General features: G+C 42.9%; 1 protein-coding gene across 3 annotated transcripts in view; it reads right to left on the bottom strand.

Annotated features, from left to right (window-relative positions):
* Positions 1-26,347, bottom strand: part of SLC34A2 (solute carrier family 34 member 2) — a 64,475-nt gene that overhangs the window by 29,189 nt on the left and 8,939 nt on the right. Inside the window, exon 1 of one of the 3 annotated variants that reach the window (XM_060688880.2) lies at positions 5,478-5,727. The exons of 1 other annotated variant lie outside the window; for it this stretch is intronic. In XM_060688880.2, coding sequence (XP_060544863.2) covers positions 5,478-5,681 — 204 coding nt within the window. In that variant the 5' untranslated portion in view covers positions 5,682-5,727. Of the gene's footprint in view, positions 1-5,328; positions 5,353-5,477; positions 5,728-26,347 lie in introns of those variants that run through there. One more of the 3 variants, XM_060688883.2, reaches the window with a different exon arrangement.

Raw genomic sequence — 26,347 nt, forward strand, 5'->3', positions numbered from 1 at the left:
ATCGTTTTCACGGTTTCGCCACGGACTCCAGATATGGACTTTAACTGGCTTTTGAAAGTGGTAGATAGGACTGTGTCTCTTTCTCCTTAACTTTAATGAGACATATTATCTCGAGCGCTAATTGACTGCAATAAAGATCATTTGCTCTCCTAAGGGCAGAGGGCAAACTCTGTTACTCGGCTAACAGTTTTACATTACTCTTTATTTTATTTTTTTTCTCAGCGTCATGATGTCCTGATTATTTTATGCTGTTTGTGGTCATTTATTGTATCGTTCACCACTGGTTCTTAGAAAGGAAAGCGGGATAAAGATTAAAAGAAAGGAATAAATAATATTCAGCAGGAACAAAATCTATCTTTCTGCAACTACAGGATGTTAGTTTCCTAGTGGCCAACTACCTGTATAAAGAAAGAAGCAAGGAAAATCTACTCTGGACTTATCAAGCTAAATTTGTTTCTGAATAAGAATTCAGAATACCTTGATTAAACTTTCAGGATAACAGGATAACCAAGTTGGAAGGTTAAAAACATTAACTTAAAAGAATTGGAGGTCTTCTAATCCAACCCCTTACTCAGACAGGAGATCCTATATCATCTCAGACAAATGGTTGTCCAACATCTTCTTAAAAACTTCCAGCATTGGAGGCAACTTCTGTAGGCAAGTTGTTCCACTGATTAATTGTTCTCACTGTCAGGAAATTTCTCCTTGGTTCTAGGTTGCTTCTCTCCTTGATGAGTTTCCATCCGTTGCTTCTTGTCCTACCTTCAGGAGCTTTGGAGAAGAGGTTGACACCATCTTCTTGGTGGCAACAGTGCTATTGTGTCACCCTATAGAGCAGTGTTTCTCAACTTTGGTAGCTTGAAGATGGGTGGACTTCAACTCCCAGAATCCCCCAGCCAGCAGCGCTGGGGAAGGATACTGCAAAATCCCCATTCCCTCCCGACTCCAGGGGAAGGATATTGCAAACTCTACATTTCCCACTCCACTCCTGGGGGAAGGATACTGCAAAATCCCCATTCCCTCCCGACTCCAGGGGAAGGATATTGCAAACTCTACATGTCCCACTCCACTCCTGGGGGAAGGATACTGCAAAATCCCCATTCCCTCCCGACTCCAGGGGAAGGATATTGCAAACTCTACATTTCCCACTCCACTCCTGGGGGAAGGATACTGCAAAATCCCCATTCCCTCCCGACTCCAGGGGAAGGATATTGCAAACTCTACATGTCCCACTCCACTCCTGGGGGAAGGATACTGCAAAATCCCCATTCCCACCCCTCTCTGAGGCCAGCCAGAGCTGGTATTTGCCGGTTCTCTGAACTACTCAACATTTCCGCTACCGGTTCTCCAGAACCTGTCAGAACCTGCTGGATTTCACCCCTGTTACAACCCCAACTCAAGTTTCAAATATAGAATGGCATCCGTTTCCTGTCTAACGCAGTTAAAGGTTCCTCAATATAAAAAGATTTATATTTCGGCACATGTGCGTGTCCTCCCCTTGGCTATGTGTAGAAGAAAAATATAGGAAGATTAATCTCTATGCTGGGATGGTCGCGTGTGAAAATGGTCTTCACTGTGTATTGTACTACAAAATTGCACCTCATTTGTTGACTTCAGAACTGGCCACATGGTGGAAAAAGGAGCCATGGATGGAAACCAGTCAAGGAGAGAATCATTTTTTTTTTTTTAAATTTGATTTATATGCCGCCCTTCTCCGGAGACTCAGGGTGGCTTACAGTGCGTTAAGCAATAGCCTTCATACTTTTGTATATTTATACAAAGTCAGCTTATTGCCCCCACAAACTGGGTCCTCATTTCACCTACCTTAGAAAGGATGGAAGGCTGAGTCAACCTTGAGCCTTGGCGAGATTCGAACCCTGCAGAAATTGCAGGCAGCTGGTCTTAATAAGCTTAATAACAGGGTGCCTTAAACCCCTGTACTACCAAGGCTTTAGGACTAAGGAGAAATGTCCTGATGGTGAGAACAATTAATGAGTGGAAAAACTTACCTCCAGAAGTTTGGGTGCTCCAACACTGGAGTCCCAAGGGTGCTTTTTCAGAAGGCAACTAGATTTTATTTTATTTTCTTTGGAGACGTTTCGCTTCTTATCCAAGGAGCTTCGTTGGTGCTGACTGGAATGGTGGAGGATGGAAGGATTTATATTCCTTGCAAGCAGCTGGTCGTTAGCGCTCTCTCGGAGAGCTGTGGAGGCCACTTGGAAGTTGATCTGAATCCTACATTACATCTGCATTAAGATTGAACGGTCCTCCCTCAACAGAGGGATACGACATCCTCTATCTTCAGTCTACAACACAGATCCTTTCAGCAGCTCCAAGAAGGGTCCACACCCGTTTGTACCACTCGGGTGACCCCGAGGACATAGACAGACCTCCAAGTGGCCTCAACGACTCTCAGAAGGAGTGCTAACAACCAGATGGCTGCAAGGGATATAAATCCTTCCATCCACCGCCATTCAGTCAGAACTGAAGAAGCTTCTAGGATGAGAAGTGAAAGGGAGAATAAAGTCCAGTGGCCTTTTGAAAAAAAAACACCTTTGGGACAATCAGAGCCTTGGTAGTGCAGTGGTCTAAAGCACCCTGTTATTAAGACCAGCTGCCTGCAATTACTGCAGGTTCAAATCTTACCAGGCTCAAGGTTGACTCAGCCTTCCATCCTTTCTAAGGTAGGCTAAATGAGGACCCAGTTTGTGGGGGCAATAAGCTGACTTTGTATAAATATACAAAAGTATGAAGGCTATTGCTTAACGCATTGTAAGCCGCCCTGAGTCTCCGGAGAAGGGCAGCATATAAATCAAATTAAAAAAAAAAAAATCACGACCCAGAGGACTGAGAATCTCTGTAGACATGCAGCTCACCTATTCATCCATTAGTGATAAGAATGCCGTCACTTTTATCCCCATGTATTTATTACTTTTGGATAATGACTTGTCCATTATTTATAATGTAGCCAAATCAGTGGTGAAATCCAAATTTTTTTACTGCCGGTTCTGTGGGGCGTGGCTTGGTGGCCGTGGTGTGGCTTGGTGGGCATGGAGGGGAAGGATACTGCAAAATCCCCATTCCCACCCCACTCCTGGGGGAAGGATACTGCAAAATCCCCATTCCCTCCCCACTCTGGGGCCAGCCAGAGGTGGTATTTGCCGGTTCTCCAAACTGCTCAAAATTTCCACTGCCGGTTCTGCAGAACCTGTCAGAACCTGCTGGATTTCACCCCTGAGCCAAATCCTACATGTCAATATATGAAATAAAACAGGAATTGATCTGTAGTGCATGCGAACTGGACTAGAAACATGCCATGTCCATATTTTGCTCTTATTACTTAGACATTGCAAAGTAACAGTTATGATTTCAGCTAGATTAGATACTCTTCCAAGGTTAGAGTTACGGATAAGGGCCAAAATTTATTTTTGTTGCTTTAGTTCACTTCATTTAAAAAACAACTTATCTTGGAGCGATTTCTTAGTTCATTTATTCCTCTCTTTTTCAATTTTATATTTGTCATTATTTATATTGTATAATAAGATGCAGAATTTAGACTTCTTTTAGTGTAAATTCACAGATTTAGTTGTAGATTGTAAGTATTTTGCTATAAACATATTGGAGGCAATTAAAGAGCTTGCTTTAATCAATACAAAATTATTGCATTTTGGATTGCCTACTTTATGTTTTATCCTGGCGAGAACATTCCCATCAATCATCATCAACAATAATTCTCAACCTCCTTTGGGGAAAAGAGCCTATTTCCTCCACAAAGCTTTTTCTGTCCAATGAAATATCACAACAACCCTGCAGTGTAGGCTAATTTCAGGCTAGCTGGCAAACATTCAGTGACATTCAGACTTCAGAGACGCACAAACATTTCCACCCATCTCCTCAATTTAAAAACCAGTCTACCTTTGGCTTTAACTTTGTGTTGAAAAAAAAGTTGGCACATACACAAAAGTCGGCAAATACACAAAAACAAAACAAAAACAACGCACGCAAGGCCCACACGCCGTTCCTCGGAGGCAGCACCGTGCTTCACGCAACGACAAATTGTCCGATGCTTCCAAAATGTAACTTACACACAGCCACAGATGCAACAAGGTGAAACAACTTTCCACAGAAGTTCTGTCGAATAGTTCCAGCTTGTCAAATTAGTTTGTTAATTATGATTTTTTTTTTCTTCCCCTGCTTTCCCTCACCTCTCCACCCTCCGGGGACTTCCTAATGAAGTCATCGGTGACAAGAATGTTTTGCGTGGTGGAACAAGCGATGGTTTTAAAGAACTCCTTGGAGCAGCCGAAAATTGCAAGGGCAAGTTTTTCCTGCTCCTGGGACATCCCTCCCTGTCAGGAATCTATGCACCGATCACATGCACATGTCACCAGAAGCCGAAAGAGAGAAAGAAGGATGACACTGGGAATGACTAATCTTGAAGTTTTGTCATTGCATCAAAGAAGCTATTCATTAAATTGAAAGCACTGCCCATTTCTTCCTACGAAGGATGCATTTAGAAGAAGCATCTCGCCAACGCTCGTTATGAATTCTGTCCTGGCGTTCACAAACCCCAAAACTGCTCCAATTTTTTGTTTTTTTTAAAAAAAGCGACAATAACACAGTGCAGTCAAATCTAGTAAAGAATTCCAACAAGATCCAAATGGTAAGATTCAAATTCAGGAAAGCATGCAATGTAATCTAATCGTTTCGATGTGCGTGCGTGTGAGTGGAGGGGGAAACTTTGAATTAAACTGTTCTTTTTTCTTATCGATAAACTTTTTCAAAGTATAAATACTTCCTCGCCAGATCAAAAGCAAGTTATCTTTCCCCCACCACCCCCTCCTTAAAAATATCTCTTTTTAAGAATAGCCTGAAAAGTGAAAAATCTACTAAAATGACGATTCCAATAACGGAAGGAGAAGATAGACAACACATCTTTACTTCTTTGCAGTAAAAGCCACTCCCTATCACCTTCAATTTTTAGTTTTAGTTTTTTGATTCGGTGACTCTTTCAATTAATAAGTAAAAACTTTTCCCCTTCGGTCCCGGAGCAATCAAACATTCCAGACACAATAAATGCCACTTTGAGCTCCGATCCATAAACAGTCCTTTTTCTTTTCTTTCTTTCTTTCTTTCTTTCTTTCTTTCTTTCTTTCTTTCTTTCTTTCTTTCTTTCTTTCTTTTTTTTTTTGGTATTGGTTCAATTTGATTCCTAAGACAGCCGCAAGATCAGGCAGATGAAAGCAAGGGAAACTGGCAAGAAAATACTATATTGTCTTCCACCGAAGCAGGAAGAGGGAATAGAAAGCTGTGGCTCCAATTACTCACCTGCTCCTTCCTTCTCAGGTGAAGGTTTCCAACAGGTCTCCTCCTGGAGCTACAATATATATATATATATAGACAACAGGTATTGGGCAAAGTCCGCTGTCATCATTTGCCTTCTCACATTCCTAAATCACTCTCAAGGCACAACCTACCTTAGCTTCTTTTTTTCCTTTTTCTTTCTTTTCTTTTCTTTTCTTTTCTTTTCTTTTCTTTTCTTTTCTTTTCTTTTCTTTCTTTCTTTTTTTCCACCCCCGTGAAAAGCTAGCTGGAGTGAAGGCCAATTTTAAAAGGGCCACCTTCTCCCACTCTGTCCGTCGATGTTCGTCTGCCAAAACATACCTGAGTATTATAACCATTTAGCGGTGACTTCTTCTAATTGGCCAGCCTGTTTATTATATACCTCTTTAGCTCCTTCGGGACAAAACAATAGGGCTTGCCCCGACGAGATAGAAAAGTATTGTTTCTGGAAAGGGCTTATCTTCCCCGTGGATCTGCTTCCAAAGAAAAGAAAGGATTATCTGGTACTGCACATAGACATTAAACCTCATTACTTTAAGAAGACTTTTGGAAATAATGGGACAACACTGTTTAATTATTTGGCAAGTGGGGGGGGAGGCCTTTTCTCAGCCACCTTGTTATAAGCCATCAACTTTTTTGGAGGGGTATCTGCGCCTTTTCGAGGGAAGGGTGTGTGTGGATGAAACCAAGGAGGGAGTAGGTCAGGAAGCATGTTGGAAAAAGGTGTGACAGATGCCTACTGAGAAAGGGCCAACGTGCATGTCTTATAATTATGACATAATTATCTGTTGGGAGATAAGGAGGAGCTCAATTTTTAAGAGAGTAGCAGAGTTGGAAGGGACCTTGGAGGTCTTCTAGTCCAACCCTCTGCTCGAGCAGAAGACTCTCCCCCATTTCAGAGAAATGGTTGTCCAGTCTCTTCTTCAAAACCTCCAGTGATGGAGTAACCACAACTTCTTGTTCCATTGGCTAATTATCCTCACTGTCAGGAAGCTTCTCCTTAGTTCCAGGTTGCTTCTCTCCTTGATTAGTTTCCATCCATTGTTTCTTCTCCTGCCTTCTGATGCTTTGGAAAATAAGTTGATCTTCTCCACTTTGTGGCAGCCTCTCAAATATTGGAAGACTGCTATCATGTCCTCCCTAGTCCTTCTTTTCATTCAACTAGACATACCCAATTCCTCTAACCGTTCTTCCGAATTTTGATCACCTTTCCTGATTTACAACAGTTCATTTAGTGACCATTCCAAGTTGCAGCGCCACTGAAAAAAAAGTGAGTCGCCACTGTTTTTCCACACTTAACGACCGCTGCGGTCGTAAGTGTGAAAAAAAGTGGTGACTCAGTTTTTTTTCAGTGGCGTCGCAACTTCAAACGGTCCCTAAATGAACTGTTGCAAATCAGGAAAGGTGGAAACTGAAATCTCTTCTTCTCCACGGAAAATAAACAGATGTGTGTTTGCCATTCCGCAGCCAGCCAGGTGCTGGATTAATGGCATTAAATGTGCACTGTCAACATTGTAATTAACTTTATTTATTTAGTTTTTTTTCCCCCTCCACCCTAGCTCACAGGTCCCAAATAAATGGTCACACACACCTTTTGCCTTATTTCTAGCTTCATAACAAGCCGACATGGTGGATTTAAATTGAGAAAGAAAGGTTTAGGTATTCCGGTTGACTCTCTGAAGGCCAGCTGACTTTCCCAGCTGGTTTCGAAATTGCAGGAGGATTGTTAGAAGGAAAATTCAATTTTCCTCCACCACACTTAGCTAGTGAAGTACCGTGTTTCCCCGAAAATAAGACCCTGTCTTATATTTTTTTCAACCCCGAAATAAGCGCTTGGACTTATTTTTGGGGAGGTCTTATTATTTTGGGGCATGTGGAACAAGATGGGGCTTCTCTTGCTGCCTTCCCTGATTTCCAGCTCTACATTTAAATATTTTTGGGGAGGGGTTATTTTCAGGGGGGAGGTATATTTTAGCGCATGCACTCAAAAGCCCCGATTTTTTTTTAAATTTGATTTCTATGCCGCCCTTCTCTGGAGACTCAGAGCGGCTTACAATGCATTAAGCAATAGCCTTCATACTTTTGTATATTTATATAAAGTCAGTTTATTGCCCCCACAATCTGGGTCCTCATTTCACCTACCTTAGAAAGGATGGAAGGCTGAGTCAACCTTGAGCCTGGTGAGATTCGAACTTGCAGTAATTGCAGGCAGCTGATGTTAATAACAGTGCTTTAGTCTGCTGCGCCACCAGGGCTTATTGGGCTTATTATCAGGGGATGTCTTATTTTCGGGGAAACAGGGTAGTTTTGATTGGGAGCTCTCCAGAATAGGATAACTGGAATGCCACAATGCTTATTTGGAGAATTATTAAAAGACAATATAATGCAAAATAAGGACATTTTTCCCAGACATCTGTGCCATGTTTCCAGATGTTCCCAGATATCCGACCAACTAGGAATTGATAAAAAGACTAAGAAAGCCACAAAGGGGAAATTAAAATAAACTAGTCACCAATTAGCCATCCTGAATTTTTTTGGGGGGGAAAAAACTCTGAGTTTGGTGTGATGTTTTTTTTTTTTTTGCAAAAGTTCCTCACTGTTTATTTTCCACCAGTCTTCTTGAATACTAAATGTTCCGAGCTGGGGAAAAGGACAAGGAAATTGTGAAATTTCTACTCGGGTAGGTACATCTTGACCTGATTTATTATATAGATGTTTTAATTTCAGAAGGACATTGGCTTTTGGCCCAGTTGGAAGTTCCCTGATAGCAGCCTGGCCTCTAAGAGGATCAGACCAGGGATGGGCTCCAGGGAGTTCGGCAGGATTCGGGCGATCCTCTAGCCAAGGATCGTCGGGGTTCGGCAAACCCCCAAATGCCACCCCTGGCTGGCCACGCCTATCCTGCCCTTCCCCTCCCAGGAGTCTCCACACGTCCCGTTCATCATGCCAGGTAAATGCAGGGCCATGTGGAGGATCTGGGAGGGCAAAAATTGGGCCTACTGGAGATTCCGGAAGTCCGAAAATGGGCCTGTTTCTGGCCTCCAGAGGGCTTCCGGAGCCCAGGGGAAGCAGTTTTCGCCCTCCCGGGGGCTCAAGGAAAGCCTCCGGAGTCTGGGGAGGGCGAAAAAGCCCCCCCCCGCCGTGGTGCAGGTGGCCAACTAGGCCATGCCCACCATGGCCACACCCACCCAGCAACAGGGCAGCGAATCGTTGCTAAAGGATCTGAAGCCCGCCCCTGGCTCAGACCAACTCAATTTGAGGTTGGGAAAAAAAACACCTCAGGATGCAATATTTCACATTTGACACCAGTCGTCCTCGATTTACGACCACAATTGAGCTCAAACTTTACGTGGCTCCGTGAGAAATTTGTTAAGGGAGTTTTGCCCCATTTTACGACCATCGTTGGCACAGTTGTTCGGTGACGCATTGCAGTTGTTAAGTGAGCAACACGTTTGTTAAGTCAATTCTGGCGTCCTCGTTGACTTCGACAGTCAGAAGGTCACAAAGGGGGAATCCAGTGACCCCGGGACACTGCGACCATCATAAATATGAGTCAGTTGTCAAGCCTCCGAATGTAAGCCTGAGAAACGGTCCTAAGTCACTTCTTTTCAGTGACAGTCACTAAATGAGATGTTGTAAATCAAGGATGATCTGAAAGCGCCTGGAGTCAGTGAGAGCGAGGTGGGCAGCCCTATAGATACAAATACAAATTAACAGAGTTGGAAGGGACCTTGTAGATCATCTAGTCCACCCAAGCAGGAGACACTACGTCATTTATGACGGGTGGCTGTCCAGTTTCTTCTTGAAAGCTTCCACGGATGAAGCTCCCACAACTTCTGAAGGCAACTTCTGTTCCATGGGTTGATTGCTCTCACGGTCAGAAAATGTCTCCTTATTTCTAAGTTGAATCTCTCCTTGTTCAGTTTCCATCCATTGTTCCTTCTCTGGCCTTCAGGTGCTTTGGAGAATAGCTTGACCCCCTCCTCTTTGTAATATATATTTACATGTATTTATTTTATAAATAAAATAAAGTCTCCCTTTTCTGCTAGAAGTAGGAATGCAACTACAAGGCCCTTCTGGGACACCCTAAAATCATCAAGTGCTTTCCTCCTACTAGTCCTTATATTTAAGCGATCTGCTCCCTCCCTCTTGGCAGTCTCGCTCATTAGTACTGCAAGAGCTGGATTGATTTCTTTAGGAAAGCCAAGCTCAAGAACAATGTTTTATTCATTAGGAGCCAAGTAGGTAAGACTCTGGAGGGCATCTGTCAAACTAATTGTAGCCGCATCTCATTTCTAAGAAAGCAGCAGCCCATCAATAACACGGAACAATTTAAAAAGAAGAAGAAAAAAGGCCGAGTTACGTAACAATTCTTAATTCTCTGCAGGTCATTGAATCCTGCTAAACTAAGGTAAAGGGTACAGAAGCGTAGCGGAAATATCTTTTTACAGGAATCGAAAGAAAACTGCAGAGTTTTCTTTGAACCCTGGGTTCATTTGTGGGTGTGGTGTATTTTTTTACTACATCCATTTATCTACTATATTATAATTTTAGCCCAAAGCAAAATTGATATCCAAAGAATGGAAGCGAGACGACGCAGGGAATATCCTATGAGGATTTGAGGGCTGCCGCAAAGAAGAGGGGGGGGGAGGTCAAATTATTCTCCAAAGCACCGGAAGGCAAGACAAGAAACAATGGATGGAAACTAACCAAAGAGAGAAGCAACCTGGAATTAAGGAGAAACTTCTTAACGAGAGAAGTCCTTCGGGATAATCACCAACCTTTCTCTCCCTTGACAAAGACCTACTTGGCAAAGCCACACAGAGTCCAGAATCAAACAAGAGATGCCGACTGGAAACAGAGTTAGCAACGTTGCTTTCTTGCAAAAAGCCCAAGTCCCTTTGTTTCTCTTTTAGGCTTTATGGGAGGGGCCAATCATCTCCAGGCCTTACTCCCTCGTCCGAGCCTTCCCCAGACTCCAGGACTGACCCATGTTCCTCCCCAGCCTTCTCACTGTCCGACTCCGCTGCCAGCTCCACAGGCTGCTGGCGGACCACAACACTAGCTTTCTTATTTCTTATGTCCAAAAATATTCTGATATCATAAAGCCCAGTTGTGTGACTGCCAAAACATACCCTGGAAAATGCTACTCCAAAATTGCAATTCACCCGCTGCAAGAAATGGTGTCTCTAGATACAGTTCTACGTCCCGAGTTCATCACATTTTCTTCACCTTTCTGAAGACAATGGAGGTGCCTCCTCAGCTTCTCAACCCCTTCCTCTGGTTGTGTTGTTGTGGTCCGCCAGCAGGACTCCTGCGGAGCTTCCAGAGTCGGGCATCAGAGAGGCAGAGGAACAGGAGGAGCCTGTTCCTAGTGCACACATGCGCAGAGCTACCAGAAGGCAAGAGCAGCTAAAGCAAAAGGGACGACACGGGAGTAAGGCCTGGAAATGATTGGCCCCTCCCATAAGGCTTAAAAGAGAAACAAAGGCACTTGGGCTTTTTGCAAGAAAGCAACGTTGCTAACTCTGTTTCCAGTCGGCATCTCTTGTTCGATTCTGGACTCTGTGTGGCTTTGCCAAGTAGGTGTTTGTCAAGGGAGATAAAGGTGGGTGATTATCCCAAAGTACTTCTCCTGAAGGACTTTTTGCAACTAATTGGGACTCAGCTGTGAAGGAACGTAATTCACAGCTGTTGCAATAAAAGAGGTTTTTGGGACTCCTCGTGTGTCTTAATGACTCAGGAAGCCTAGGTCACAACATGCGTTTCCCAAGAATGAAAAAATGATGTTTGAGGATGATCAGAGGTGGGATTCACATGCGTGCAGTGTCACAAAACACGGCAATTCGCTCACGCATGCCATCCACACGTGTGTGCGACATCAAACAACAGAGTAATTCACTCGCACGCACTGTCTACACATGCTTATGGCGTCAAAAACACAGCAGTATAGGACTGAATTGCACCCTGGCCTACCTTCCGTGTCGCCCGAACCGGTCTGAACCGGCTGAGTACCATCTCTGATGATGATACCAAATACCAAATAAAGAATTGGAAAGGATCTTCGAGGTCTTCTAGTCCAACCCCTTTCTCAGGCTATTTCAGACAAATGGTTGTCCAGTCTCTTCTTAAACCCTGCCCCAGTGATGGAGCACCCACAACTTTCTGGAGGGAAGCTGTTCCACTGGTTAATTAACAGAACAACAGAGTTGGAAGGGACTTTGGAGGTCTTCTAATCCAAGCCCCAGCTCAAGGGGTCTCCAGGTATACTTCTATGCCCTGTGTTCACCACATTTTCTTCTCCTCCGTGAAAACAATGGAGGTCCCTTCTCAGCTTCTCAACTACTTTCCTCTGGCTGTGTTTCCCAAGAACGACAAATGACATTTGTTTTTGTTTTTTTTAAATTTTAAATATTTTATTAGTTTTAAAAGTAAAACAACGGACATGGCTCAACGTCTCTGGTTTCTAACATTTGCGTCTAAATCAAGTTAATAAGTAATCTATTCCTTGATCTATACACCAATTTACATATCTCCTACTTCATTATATATCAAGTATGCAGTATTTTACTTCCTAAACAACTATGCATGTATTTAATAAACCTATATTACATTCAACAAATTCAATAAACATTGATGTATACATTTCCCTTTGTTATCCCTTGTTTTTGGCATTCTTCCTCTTATTGATTGATTGATTGATTGATTGATTGATTGATTGATTCGATTTATATGCCGCCCTTCTCCGGAGACTCAGGGCGGCTTACAATGCGTTAAGCAATAGCCTTCATACTTTTGTATATACCTGCTTAGTAGGGCTTTCGGGGCCCCCCAAGCGGTGTTCTTTTTTTTAATACAAAGTCAGCTTATCTAACCAATTATAAAATTTATTCCAGACTTCATAGCATGTTGATTCACTTTTGTCTCTGAGTTCTAAAGGGAGTCCGTCCATCTCTGCAAAGCTGTAAATTTTGTGTATTACTTCTTCTTCTGAGGGTATTTCTTTACCCTTCCATTTTTGAGCAAATGCCAGTCTTGCCGCAGTAAGTATATGCAATATTAAATAGGTTACATTATTGTCATATTTGCCATCTGACATGCCCAGTAAAAAAAATTCCGGTTTAACTTCTATTTTAAACATTAACATCTCTTGTAACCAGCTCCTTATTCGCTGCCAGAAACTTTTGGCTTTTGAGCCAAAATGACAGATTTGCCAAATGATGTTTGATGATACAGATACAGAATATAGAATAACAGAATTGTTTGTTTGTTTTATGTTTGTTTTATTAAATTTATATACCGCCCTACTCCCGAAGGACTCAGGGTGGTGAACAGGCACAGAATAAAATACATAAATACAAAAGTTAGAAACAATTTAAAACCAAATTAAATAATTTAGCCCAAGACAATTAAAAAACCCCATAATTTAAAACAAATTAAAATTTCAGTTTAAAAAAATTAAAAAGAAAGGGGAGAAAATTAGGCCAGGCCGGCTTGCTGGAATAGGAGGGTCTTAAGAGCATGGCGGAAAGTGTGCAGATCCGGGATCCTCCGTATCTCTGGGGGGAGCTCGTTCCAGATTGGAAGGGACTTCGGAGGTTTTCTAATCCAACTCCCCTGTTCAGACCATTTCAGTCAAATGGTTGTCTAGTCTCTTCTTAAAAGCCACCAGTGATGGAGCATTTACAACTTCTGGAGGCAAGTAGTTCCACTGATTCATTGTTCTCAACTGTCAGGAAATTCCTCCTTAGTTCTAGGTTGCTTCTCTCCTTGGTGAGTTTCCATCCGTTGCTTCTTGTCCTGCCTTCAGGTGCTTTGGAGAATAGCTTGACCCCCTCTTCTTTGGGGCAGCCCCTCAAATACTGGAAGACCGCTATCATGTCCTCCATGGTCCTTCTTTTCATTAGACTAGACATACCCCATTCCAACAATTGTTCTTTCCATTCTGTCAAGTCCGACAATTCTCTGGACCTCTCCACATCTTCCCATCTTGCACTGCTCCTTTGTGTTGTTCTTTGCTCTGGTCAGCTTTGATGGTGTCCATCCGCCAGGTTTTTTGGTGACCTGGTTTCCTTTTACTGCTGATTCTTCCAACACAATTTATTTCTCTAGTGAACTCCCCCCACATGACATGGCCAAAATAAGTGAGCCGTAATTTTGTGATTTTGCCTTCTAGTGACACATATGATTCAGCCGGTTCGGGCTGGTTCTGGCGATCCGGTAGTTAAATTCCTGGATGGCCCCTCCCCTTGCTCCCCCTTCCAGGAGTCTCCCTGCAGCCTGTTTTCGCCCTCAGGAGGCTTCAGGGCGGCCTCCTAGGCCAAAAAAGGGTGCACAGGCGGGGTGGCACGTCCCCCGTCCCCACTGTGGCTCATTTTTGCTCCCAGGGAGGTGCAGGAGGCCGAGTGCTGCCTGTCACACCCCCTGGCCACGCCCACCATAGCCACGCCCACCCAGCCAGTCATTAGGGCAGAGAACTGATAGTTAAATTATTTGAATCCCACCACTGCATCTGATGTTATGCAGTCCAGAACTTACTTGTTAGTCACCTGTGTTGTCCAAGGAGAAATGATGTTTGACTGATGCTTCGATCGCCCCAATTCCTGATTTCTTTACCAGCCTAAACTTTAAGGAAGGCATTTTGATAGGGGGAGGAAATGGTATTTATGCTTAATAACTATTTTGCAAAATATGAGCCAGCGGTGTACGGCGGCAGCCAAAAAAGCCAACGCAATCCTAAACTGCATTAACAGAGGGATGCAATCAAAATCAAGGGAGGTCCTAATACCACTCTATAAAGCCTTAGTAAGACCACACCTAGAGTCCTGCGTCCAGTTTTGGTCACCACACTATAAAAAAGATGTTGAGACTCTAGAAAAAGTGCAGAGAAGAGCAACCAGGATGATGAGGGGACTGGAGGCTAAAACATACGATGAACGGTTGCAGGAACTGGGCATGGCTAGTCTAGTGAAAAGAAGGACCAGGGGAGACAGGAGAGCATCTTCCAATATTTGAGGGGCTGCCCCAGAGAGGAGGAAGGGGGTCAAGCTATTTTTCCAAACCACCTGAAGGCCAGAAGAAGGAATAATGGATGGAAACTGAACAAGGAGAGATTCAACCTAGAAATAAGGAGAAATTTCCAACAGTGAGAACAATCAACCCATGGAACAGAAGTTGCCTTCAGAAGTTGTGGGAGCTTCATCCCTGGAAGCTTTCAAGAAGAAACTGGACTGCCCTCTGTCAGAAATGGTGTAGGGTCTCCTGCTTGAGCAGAAGGGGGTTGGACTAGATGACCTACAAGGTCCCTTCCAACTCTTGTTAATCTAATCTAATCTCAAGTGCCTTCCCAAGGGCATCCGCAGCCCAGCCAAGCATCCAAAGGATTCATAAAGGTGGAAGGAAGAAATCTAGAGTAGAAACCCAAGGCCATAAATCCATATATACAAGCTTTGGCTTCTGTGGAGCATACGGGGGAACATTTCTTATGTCTTTCTAGTCCGGAATAAAGAGACTAAATCAAGCCATGCCATGCCTGTGAGACTCCTGCCAAGGAAACCCAATAATCTGAATAAGGAGTTAAGTATCTGGAGATACAAGATTTGTCAGTGAAGGTGGATGAGAAGTCAGACATTTGAGGTAGTCATTCTTTCAACATTTTTAGGGCTTAAGAAGGCTCCTTTGGGAGATTAACAAGGCCCAGTCGAGCGTGGGCTTATATCAAATATCCAAGGATTTTATTTGCGTGCGTCATTGTCCAGAGAAGGTAAGAAAGTTCAGACAATGTTTTCGTGAGCTCTTCCTAAAGAAGCACATGGTTTGGGTTCCATGAAAAATCAATCAATCACCAGGTAGACATTTCTAGGCAGGAGAAATATATCCGATCTAGGTTATAGGTAGTCCTTGGCTTCCAACTTTTCATTTAGTGACGGTTCAAAGATACCACGGCACGGAAAACAGGGACCGTTTTTCACACTTATGACCTTTCTTACGGCCTCCCCATGGTCACGTGGTCAAAATTCGGACCGCTTGGCATCTGACTCATACTTATGACAGTCAAAGTGTCCCGGGGTCACGTGATCCCCTTTTTACGGCCTCCTGACAAGCAAAGTCCATGCGGAAAACAGATTCGTTTAACAACCGATGTCGCTAATTTAAGAACTGCAGTGATGCACTTAACACCCGGGGCGAGAAAAGTCGTAAAACAGGGCAAAACTCATTTAACAACTGTCTCACGTAGCCACAGAAAGTTTGCGATCCATTGTGGCCGTATGTGGAGGACTGGTTTTACTGTAGACTGTACTGCCTCAGTTATTCTAAATGGCTTGAGCCCGTATTTTATGACTGCCTTGTTTATTTGTTTTTGTGACGTGCAGTTAACTTCTTTTGGGGAAATGATAACACGGATGTAAAAGTAATTAGAAAACAGGGCCTCGTTGGGTCATCCTTTCAGAGGCATCTCCTTACCTAACCGAGAAATAAAAGGGACGGTCACATTTAGCCGACCAGGGGTGGGCTTTCCTTGAGTCTCCGGGAGGGTGAAAACGGCCTCCCCAGGCTCCGGAGGCCCTCTGGAGGCCAGAAATGGGCCTGTTTCCGGCCTTCCTGAAATTCCAGTAGGCCCGTTTTTCACCCTCCCCGAGCCTCCATGCATACCCTGCACTTACCTGCATCTAAAATGGGCTGCGTGGGGACTCCTGCGAGGGGCGGGGCGAGCAGGGCAGGGCCAGCCAGGAGTGGGATTTGGGGGTTCTCCGAACTGCACAGAATTTTAGCTAGAGGTTCTCCCGAACCCCTGCGAACCCCCAGCACCTCACCCCTGTACCTCAACCCACCAGAGCGGGGAAGGCAGGGAATGTTGTGGGTCCCGTCCCCTAAGGAGATACACCTGGTGGGATCCAGAAGAAGGACCTTCTCTGTGGTGGCCCCCTCTCTCTGGAACATCATCCCCTCAGAGATTAGAATGGCCCCCACTCTAGCACTGTTCTGGAAGGAGCTGAAGGCCTGGTTCTGCCAGCGGGCCTGGGGAACCCGGAGTGGGATGGAGCCCATTGGATGGCTCGTGTGAGGCGCTGTCGCCGGGGCGGGAGTGGTGGTGGTGGTGGGGGTAGGGGATGATTTTGTTATATTGTACTATATTAATTGATTTGATTCTTTTTCTTAGTTTTTATTGTTTTAAATGTGGTTTTATATTCTGCGGGCCGATTGAGTCAGCCATGGGCAAATAGGCGGCAATATAAATCCAATAAGTGATGAATGAATGAATGAATGAATGAATGAATGAATGAATGAATGAATGAATAAATAAATAAGTAAGTAAATAAGTAAATAAATAAATAAATAAATAAATAAATAAATAAACAAACAAACAAACAAATAAATAAATAAATAAATAAATAAATAAATAAATAAATAAATAAATAAATAAATATGACCACTGGTGGACAAATAACCTTTGGAGGGGGAACAATCTCTGATTTCCCACCTGTTTTCCCATTTTGGTTTGGAATGGGCCAACTTGCCACGGCCACCTCTCTGAGGGACAATTTAACTATTCAATTGAATTATTTTTTTAGAATATAATGAAAACAAATATTTTCATTTTTGTCATTCGCATTTGATTCTCTCCTTCCTTTTCCATCCTTTCTTTAGTTATTCTATCCCCCCATTTCTTGGTTATTAGTGTGATTCTTGCCTCACAGCGAGTTGTCTTTTGACGAGTTGGCCGTGGTGAGTTGGCCATGGCAAATTGTCATAGAATTATCATTGAATTTCCTTGTAGAAAGCTGTCTGGAAGCATTGGAAATATCGGAGGGGCTTGCCACAAAGAAGAGGGAGTCAAGCTATTCTCCAAAGCACCTGAAGGGCAGGACAAGAAGCAACAGATGGAAACTCTTCAAGGAGAAAAGCAACTTAGAACTAAGGAGAAACTTCCTGACAGTGAGAACAATTAACTAATGGAACAATTTGCCTCCAGAAGTTGTGAATGCTCCAACACTGGAAGTTTTTAAGAAGAGATAGGACTACCATTTGTCTGACGTGGTGTAGGGTTTCCTGCCTGAGCTGGGGGTTGGACTAGAAGACCTCCAAGGTCCCTTCCAACTCTTGTTATAATCTATTCTATTCTATCTATTTTCTAAAGCATCAGAAAGCAGGACAAGAAGCAACGGGTGGAAACTCATCAAGGAGAGAAGCAACCTAGAACTAAGGAGAAATTTCCTGACAGTTAGAACAATTAATCAGTGGAACAACTTGCCTCCAGAAGTTGTGAATGCTCCAACACTGGAAGTCTTTAAGAAAATGTTGGATAACCATTTGTCTGAAGTGGTGTAGGGTTTCCTGCCTAATCAGGGGGTTGGACTAGATGACCTCCGAAGTCCCTTCCAACTCTGTCATTCTGTTAAATGGCAATCACACGACCAGGATCCCTGGGGCAGCACTGAAGCACCCCAAATTTCTCCAAATTTTAACCTCACGGGAGTCCTGGATTTTGGACCTATTTTGTAAATTGGCCCATTCGAGATATGTTGATTCCAAAACTGTTGCTCTATTATGTACTGTTAGGTCCAACTGAAGGTTGCAAAAAAGCAAAATAAACCGGTATAAGACCTTGGAAGTCTTCTAGTCTAACCTCCTGCTTAGGCAGGAAACCCTACACCACTTCAGACAAATGGTTGTCCAATCTCTTCTTAAAAACCTCCAACGTTGGAGCATTTACAATTTCTGGAGACAGGCTGTTCCACGGGTTAATTACTCTAGCAAACAGATACACCAGTCTTAATAGCATAGAGATCTGGAAATGATAACTGGCCACCAGTTTTGTAACTCTTTCTCAACCCGCAAATAAATGATGGGAGGAGGTGTTAAGAAACACGCTCGTTTCCTTAACGCTACTCTATTTTTGCCACTATTATTTATTCCGTCAATACAGTTTTGGCCTTAGACAGCAGGTGGTTTTTTCCGACCAACCAGAAACTCTAAAATTTGAAGCTAAAAACCTTCTAATGCTGGGAATCAGAAAATTCTGCAAGGATCCAGCTGACAGGTGCAAAAAAAAAAAAAAAAAATTGAGACCACACGTGAAGTTCCAGGTAAGATCGTGCCAATAGATTGAAGAGATACACAGAGGCCTTTTTAAGGCCAATCTAGTCCGTGGATGTAGCTCATCCATAGATAGTCCTCGGCTTATGACCACAGTTGAGTCCAACATTTCCTGCCGTTAAGGGACACGTATGTTAAGTGAGTTTTGTGTCCCATTTTACGAGCTTTCTTGTTAAGTGAATCCCGGCAGTTGATGATAAGTGAGTAACCCAGCAGTTAAATGAATCTGGTCCCCCCCCCTTGACTTGGCTTGTCGGGGAGGTCGCAAAAGGGGACCTTGGAAACGCAGCCGCGGTCATAAATACGAACCAGTTGCCAAGAGTTTGACTTTGGATCACGTGACCATGGGGACACTGCAAAGGTCGTAACTGCGAAAAATGGTCATAAGCAGTGGTGGGATTCAGCTGGTTCGGGCCGGTTCAGGAGAACTGGTACTTAAATTGCTGGCTGGCTCTGCCCCTCCCTTCCCCGCCCCTTCCAGGAGTCCCCATGTGCCCCATTTTGGCTCCCAGGTAAGTGCAGGGAGCAGGGGTGGGTTCTAAATTTTTTTACTACCGGTTCTGTGGGCATGGCTTATTTTGTGGGTGTGGCTTGGAGGTCATGAGAACCAGTTCGGTGACATCATATCGTCACCGCTACCGGCTCGGCCGAACCGGACCGAACCGGGAGGAACCCACCACTGGCAGGGAGGCCTAACAGGTCCAAACGGGGCATGGTGGGGTGGCGCCCCCCTGTGGCCCATTTTCACTCCCAGGGGGGTGCAGGAGGCCGAGGGCTGCCTGTCACACCCTCTGGCCACTCCCACCATGGCCACACCCACCCAGCCGGTCATTAGGGCAGAGAACCATTTGTTCAATTATTTGAATCCCACCACTGGTCATAAATTACATTTTTCAGTGCAGTCGTAGCTTTGTACGGTCACTAAACGAAGTGTTGTAAGTCAGGGGCTACCTAAACTTCCATCGCTTTCTCACACATGTTTGCAAGAGGCTTCCAGGTCTTCTTCACCACGAAGATCTAACAACCACCCCCGAAAGACAAAAAGTCTGATCAAGCCTGGTATTCTGGTTTATATGACTTTCGGATGCGACGTACAGACAAACATTGGCGATTTTAAAGATCATTTGAACTTCTGTCATTCCGCGCTTACTAGAGAGTATCAGTCGAGTTAACTTACTACACATGACATGCAGTCATCAATTCATCTTAACTGCAAGCACTAGAGTTCCCACTTTCCCTTACAGAAGATTTTCAGCGTTGTTGGAGACACAGAAAACATCATCAGCAAAAAATAAACATGGTTAAGATATTCCTCCCCACCTCCGCAAAAAACCCTGACCTTTGTTCCTACTTTGGATTAATTTTAAGTCGTTTGAACGGTTCTTCTAAGATTGCTGAGAATACCTTTGCTGCGATTATATATGTAAGCGTGTACATCGAAATGATGGAGTAGCCTTGGAAAACATGATTATTGTCTCGGACAATAATCGCCTCGTGTAAACAGGTCACCGAGGCAGGTATTATATTATGTAATGGGAAGCGTGTTAGCTCACACTTAGGAATGTAAGCTTCACCTATCTATTAACAGGATCTGAACAGACAGTCATGGATCAGGAAGGAACATTAAGCGTGACAGCTTAATGAAAATTGCAGCCTGGCAATAAAAATGGTAACACTTTATTCCTGGGTGCAGGAAGAAGAGAAGTTAAAAAAAAAAAAAAGAGTGGATTAATGGAAAGGCAAAGTTAGTCCTTAAGCAGGAGGTCTGTTAAGTGTGAAATGGGAGTTTATGCATGCATGCAAAAAAAGAAAAAAGAAAAAAAGGACTAATGGGATTTTATAACGAGTCATGGTGGCGCAGTGGTCAGAAGGCAGAACTGCAGGCTAACTCTGCCGGCTGCCAGTAGTTTGATCCTGATCGGCTCAAGGTTGACTCAGACTTCCGTCCTTCCTTCTGAGGTCAATAAAATGAGGACCCAGATTGTTGGGGGCAAGAGGCTGACTTTGTAAACTGCTTAGAGAGGGCTGTAAAAGCACTGTGAAGCGGCATGTAAGTCTTAAGTGCTCCTGCTCTCCAGAGCTATGGACAGTTAAATATTATTACAACTCACTTATTCTGTATTTATTATCTATCTATCTATCTATCTTCTACCTACCTACTTACCTACCTACCAGTATCTAGCTACCAGTTGTCTATCTGTCTGTCTGTCTGTCTGTCTGTCTGTCTGTCTACCGGTACCTACCTACCTATCTATCTATCATCTACAGTATCTATCTATATCTATCTATCTATCTATCTATCTATCTAATCTATCTATCTATCATTCTCTATCTACCTACTTACCTACCGGTATCTATCTATCTATCTATCTATCTATCTATCTATCTATCTACCTACCTAACTAACTAACTACCTACCTACCTACCTACCTATCATCTGTCTGTCTATCTATCGTCTGTCTATCTGTCTGTCTGTCTATCTATCTATCTATCTATCTATCTATCTATCTATCTTCTTTCTTTCTATCTTCTTTCTATCTTCTTTCTTTCTATCTTCTTTCTATCATCTATCTATCTATCTATCTATCTATCTATCATCTACAGTATCTATCTATATCTATCTATCTATCTATCTATCTATCTATCTATCTATCTAATCTATCTATCATTCTCTATCTACCTACTTACCTACCGGTATCTATCTATCTATCTATCTATCTATCTATCTATCTATCTATCTATCACCTATCTATCTATTATCTATCTATCTCTATCTATCTATCTATCTATCTATCTATCTATCTATCTATCCATGGTACAGTCTTTAGAATGCAGTATTTCAGGATAAATCTGCTGACTGATGGGAGGGAGGGAGGGAGGGAGGAAGAAGGAAGGAAGGAAGGAATGGTGGGAGGGAGGGAGGGAGGGAAGGAGGAATAGGTCAAACGATTAAAAGAAATTTGCAGTAAATGTGGCTCTTTAAGTTGGTATGGGGAAAAAATGAGATTTTTAAAACGATGGGTGACATCAACAATGTGAATGCAAAATAATACTTTTTTTCCTTCGTTATAATATTAAAACTCAGTGACATCCGTGGAAACTCCGTGCGTGGGGATTGAGGACTAAGAGAAGGAACTGCTTTTGCATCCATGTGTATACAAAACGGATAAACCCCACCTGATGTGTTGGCATCCAGTCAGGGTGGTTTTCAAGGGGGAAATAGACAGTTTTGCAGAAAACTAGGCTCTGCATAGCTCCAGAATTTGATAGCTGTGGAATACTTCTTGAATTAAGCAGCAGATACTAAAACTCAGTGCTGGACAGCAATGGAAGGAACCTGTTAGTCTTTAGTCCAAGCTCTTGAGCTTACAGGCAGATCCTGTTGGTGACTCAGAACATCTAGTCCTTCTAACGTTCTTCTAATTCAGAAAAGATCTCCAATGCGAAGCTGTTCAGAGTTAGAGAATTTGCTTTGTAAAAAACCAGGGTTGCACATTTTCAATACAGTAGTTGTTTGTAAAAAGAAAAGAGCACAAAAGGATTGGGTAAAATAAATGTTAATTTATCTTACATATAGAAAAAAACTAAATGCAAATAATTCTTGGTTGTATAAAAACAGAATCAACATCACGTGAAGTATTAGTACCACTTTATAAAACTTTAGTAAGGCCACACCTGGAATACCTGCATCCAATTTTATTACAAAAAAAGATGTTGAGACTTTGGAAAAAGTGCAGAGAAGGGCAACTAAGATTATCAAAGGCCTGAAGACTAAAACATATGAAGAATGGTTGCAGGAATTCTGTATGTTTTGTCTAGAGAAAAGAAGGACCGAGGGGTGACATGATAGCAGTCTTCCAGTATTTGAGGGGCTGCCACAAAGAAGAGGGGGTCCATTTATCTTCCAAAGCACCAGAAGAGAAGACAAAAAGCAATGAATGGAAACTAGAGAGAAGCAATCTAGAATTAAGGAGAAACTTCCTACCAGTGAGGACAATTAACCAGTTGCCTTCAGAAGTTGTAGGTGCTTCATCACTGGGGTTTTTAAAGAAGAGACTAGACAATCACCTGTCTAAAATGGTCTGAGCAGGGGGCGGTTGGACTAGAAGACTTCCATGGTCCCATCCAACTCTGTTATTTGGTATTCTGTATCAACATCAAACATCATTTGTCATTCTTGGGAAACATAGAAGAAGGTAGTTGAGAAGCTGAGAAGGCACCTCCACTGTCTTCACGAAGGAGAAGAAAATGTGATGAACATAAGGGTCTCCTGCTTGAGCAGGGGGTTGGACTGGAGGACTTCCAAGGTCCCTCCCAGCTCTATTCTGACTTGAGAACTTAATTAAAAGGTATTTCATCAAAAGAGCAACACAATATCCCTGCCTTAAGGGGGCTCCATAAGTCAAGAGTCTAAGTCGTCTACAAGCATGACTACAAACCTACCTCAATTACTGGTAGCTATCAAGCTGGAGGGCAGGAGGGCAAGGATGGGCATGGGGAGGGTGAATTCACTCTGGGCAAGACAAAGAATATTGTAACAGAAATGATGGCAGCTGTACGGTGAGGGAAACCAGAAGTACTCAAAAACAGATCATGCCGGACCAAAAATCTTATTGAAACCTTTGACAAAGTGACAAAATTAGCAGAGCAGAGAAATGTTGTGGATGTAATTGACTTGGACTTCAGTAAGGCATTTGACAAAGTAGACCACAACCTTCTACCTGATAAGATAGAAAAATGTGTGCTAGACAGCATCACCATCCGATGGATTCGTAACTGGCTGACCAACCGCACTCAACGTGTTGTCAGGTTTCAATGTCATCTCAAATAAATTGCACTCCCAAACAATTAATCTTTGCTGAAATATTGAGCACGACAGATCTGGCCCCGACTTCGTCGTAGCCGATACTAACCCTCTGACCCCCAAACCCTTCCCTTTCCGTTCCCCAACTCTCATCTTCTCATTGGCCATCTTCCAAGTCAGTCTCCCCAGCTTCTGACCTCAACCCACAGGAATGTCCCCCTCCCATCTCATCTCCTAGGGGATATGATCTACAGAGAAAATAAATAGGTGAAAAGTCAAGCCTCATATTTTATGGCAGCATCAGAATGCTGACACGTGTAGTCCTCAATGGAACTGCATTTACATGGAGGGAAGTATGCAGTGGGGTACCCCAAGGCTCTCTCTTAGGCCCAGTACTCTTCAACATCTTCATCAATGATTTGGATGAGGGAGTAGATGGGCAACTCATCAAATTTGCAGATGACACCAAGCTGGCAGGAATCGCCAACACTCCAGAAGATAGGCTCAAGATACAGAAGGATCTTGACAGACTTGAACATTAGGCCCTATCTAATATAATGAAACTTAACGGTGAAAAAAGCAAGGTTCTACATTTAGGCAAGAAAAACAAAATGCACAGGTACAGTATAGGTGTTACTTTGCTGAATAGTAGTAACTGTGAGAGGGATCTTGGAGTCCTAGTGGACAACCCTTTAAATATGAGCCAGCCGTGTGCAGCAGCTGCCAAAAAAGCCAACACAGTTCTAGGCTGCATCAATAGAGGGATAGAATCAAGATCATGCGAAGTGTTAATACCACTTTATAAGACCTTGGTAAGGCCACGCTTGGAATATGGCATCCAGTTTCGGTCCCCACGATGTGAAAAAGATGTGGAGACTCTGGAAAGAGTGCAGAGAAGAGCCACAAAGAGGATTAGGGGACTGGAGGCTAAAACATATGAAGAACGATTGCAGGAACTGGGTATGTCTAATGAAGAGAAGGACTAGGGGTGACATAAGAGCAGTCTTCCAATATTTGAGCAGTTGCCACAAAGAAAAAGGGGTCAACCTGTTCCCCAAAGCACCAGAAGGCAGGACAAGAAGCAACTTGGACAAGAAGTGGTGTAGGGTTTCCTGCCTGGGCAGGGGGTTGGACTAGAAGACCTCCAAGGTCCCTTCCAACTCTGTTATTCTATTCTAGTCAACGGATGGAAACTAATCAAGGAGAGAAGCAACCTAGATCTAAGGAGGAATTTCTTGGCAGCAAAAACAATTAACCAATCAATAGGAAGATAAAAATTCCAAATACAGTCTGAACATTTGGCTGACTGTGTGACGAATCAAAATAATAATAATATTTGCATTAGTTTTTAACTAGGGAGAAAGATCCCAAGCATTTATTCAGATTAAAATTCCCGTTTAGTGATTGTGAAACCATCCTGAACTCACCTATAACTTGCCACTGAGTTTAAATCCTTGATTACACATAATTGCTAAAAGCCTTAGGATCAACCACTTGATACTTGTTAAATGCCCAAGTACAACATTTTAGAAGCCGGATAAACCATTCACAGTATGCCTCAGATTTGTTTTTACAATTTTTTTTCCCCCAGACAATTAAATTCAGGCAAGTTCTGATTTGTAAAAAATAATAATAACTCACTTCTAACCGCCTGCAAAGCACAACAGGAATTCAAAACGAACTGAGCAATTATTTAATGGAATAATGAATCCCAAATAAAATTCAGAATCTGAATGATTATAATATCCTTGTAATTTAAGTTCGTTGGTACAGAGCAAACAAGACCGAAGCGTTAATTACGATCAATGTTTAACACGAGCTTTAAAAAGCGCAATTCGTTTCATTTTATTTCAAGAAAAGGCGCTTCCGTTTCAGAAACTACAAATGAGTTTCTCGCTTACATCGACTATGATTTTATTATAACCTCAAGGCAATTGATGTTACCCATAAATCTTATGGAAAATGATCAAAATAGATTGTTAATCAAATCGGATAGATTGCATTGAATTGATTTAGAGCCACAGGGGTGTAATAAATCTCTGAATCAATTTTAATAAAAAAAAAAATCTCAGATGGATTAAGATTATTGCCATTAATTTCTTGTGTAGGTGTTTTAATCCTTTTTATCCATTGAGTGGCAAAAATGCTAACTCTCATGCAGCTATGTTTAAATCAAAGAATGTGCTAGGAATTCTCAAATTATCTCTTAAATTACATTGCCAGAGGAGAAATGTATGTACACTTCCAAAAGAGTAATGGAAAGTTTGAAAGAATATGATGAAAATCTTATGAAAATAAAGATAAGGAGACGGAGAAGGAGATTGTTTCAGAATTAAAACCATCTTAATAAGATATGCATAAAGAAATTCTGAGAAGAACATACATTATTTTAATACATTTAGAAGTGAGGGTGGAGTCAAAATGTCTATTGAGAATGCAAAACAGGGAAGGCTTTGGAATAGATAGATTATCATTTTGTCCTACTTAACTGCCATTGGTAAACAAACCCAATTTCCATGGCAAGAATCCCAAATGTTTTACATAAACCTAATAAAAATTTAGATCTTAGATCAGTGATGTTATCCTTTTTGGTACTGAGTGCCCAAAGCGCACACGTGAATGCACGCGCACCTGCCCAAACCCCCCAAATGCAATGTGAGCACCCCCGCACATGCCCATGAGACCACCAAGCATGACCCTGCCCCCCACAACCGGTTCTCTGCCCTAATGACCAGCTGGATAGGCGTGGCTCAGTGGTCATGTGACCATATGGGTGTGGCCAACTCAAGGTCACTCACGTTGAACGGTGCTTCGCCTTAGCTGTTACAATGTAACAAGGGTTAACCAGAGAGGCAGTTTCTGTAAGCAGGGCAATAAAGATTAGGCTAGAAACACCACCAGAATGTTTCCTTCCTGCCTTCCTTACAGGATTAGCCCTGTAAAGTGGAAAAAAAATAAGATTTCTTCCAACAACCGATTCTCCGAACTGCTTAGAAAGTTAACAGCCGGTTCTCCCAAATAGGTGCGAACCGGCTGAATCCCACCACTGCTTCCAGGCCCAAAATGGGACACAGGGGGGCACGCACGAACCCCCAAAATGCA

This window comes from Pantherophis guttatus, chromosome 8 (assembly GCF_059756535.1).
Source record: "Pantherophis guttatus breed Tessera chromosome 8, ASM5975653v1, whole genome shotgun sequence".
Taxonomy (NCBI): Eukaryota; Metazoa; Chordata; class Lepidosauria; order Squamata; family Colubridae; genus Pantherophis; species Pantherophis guttatus.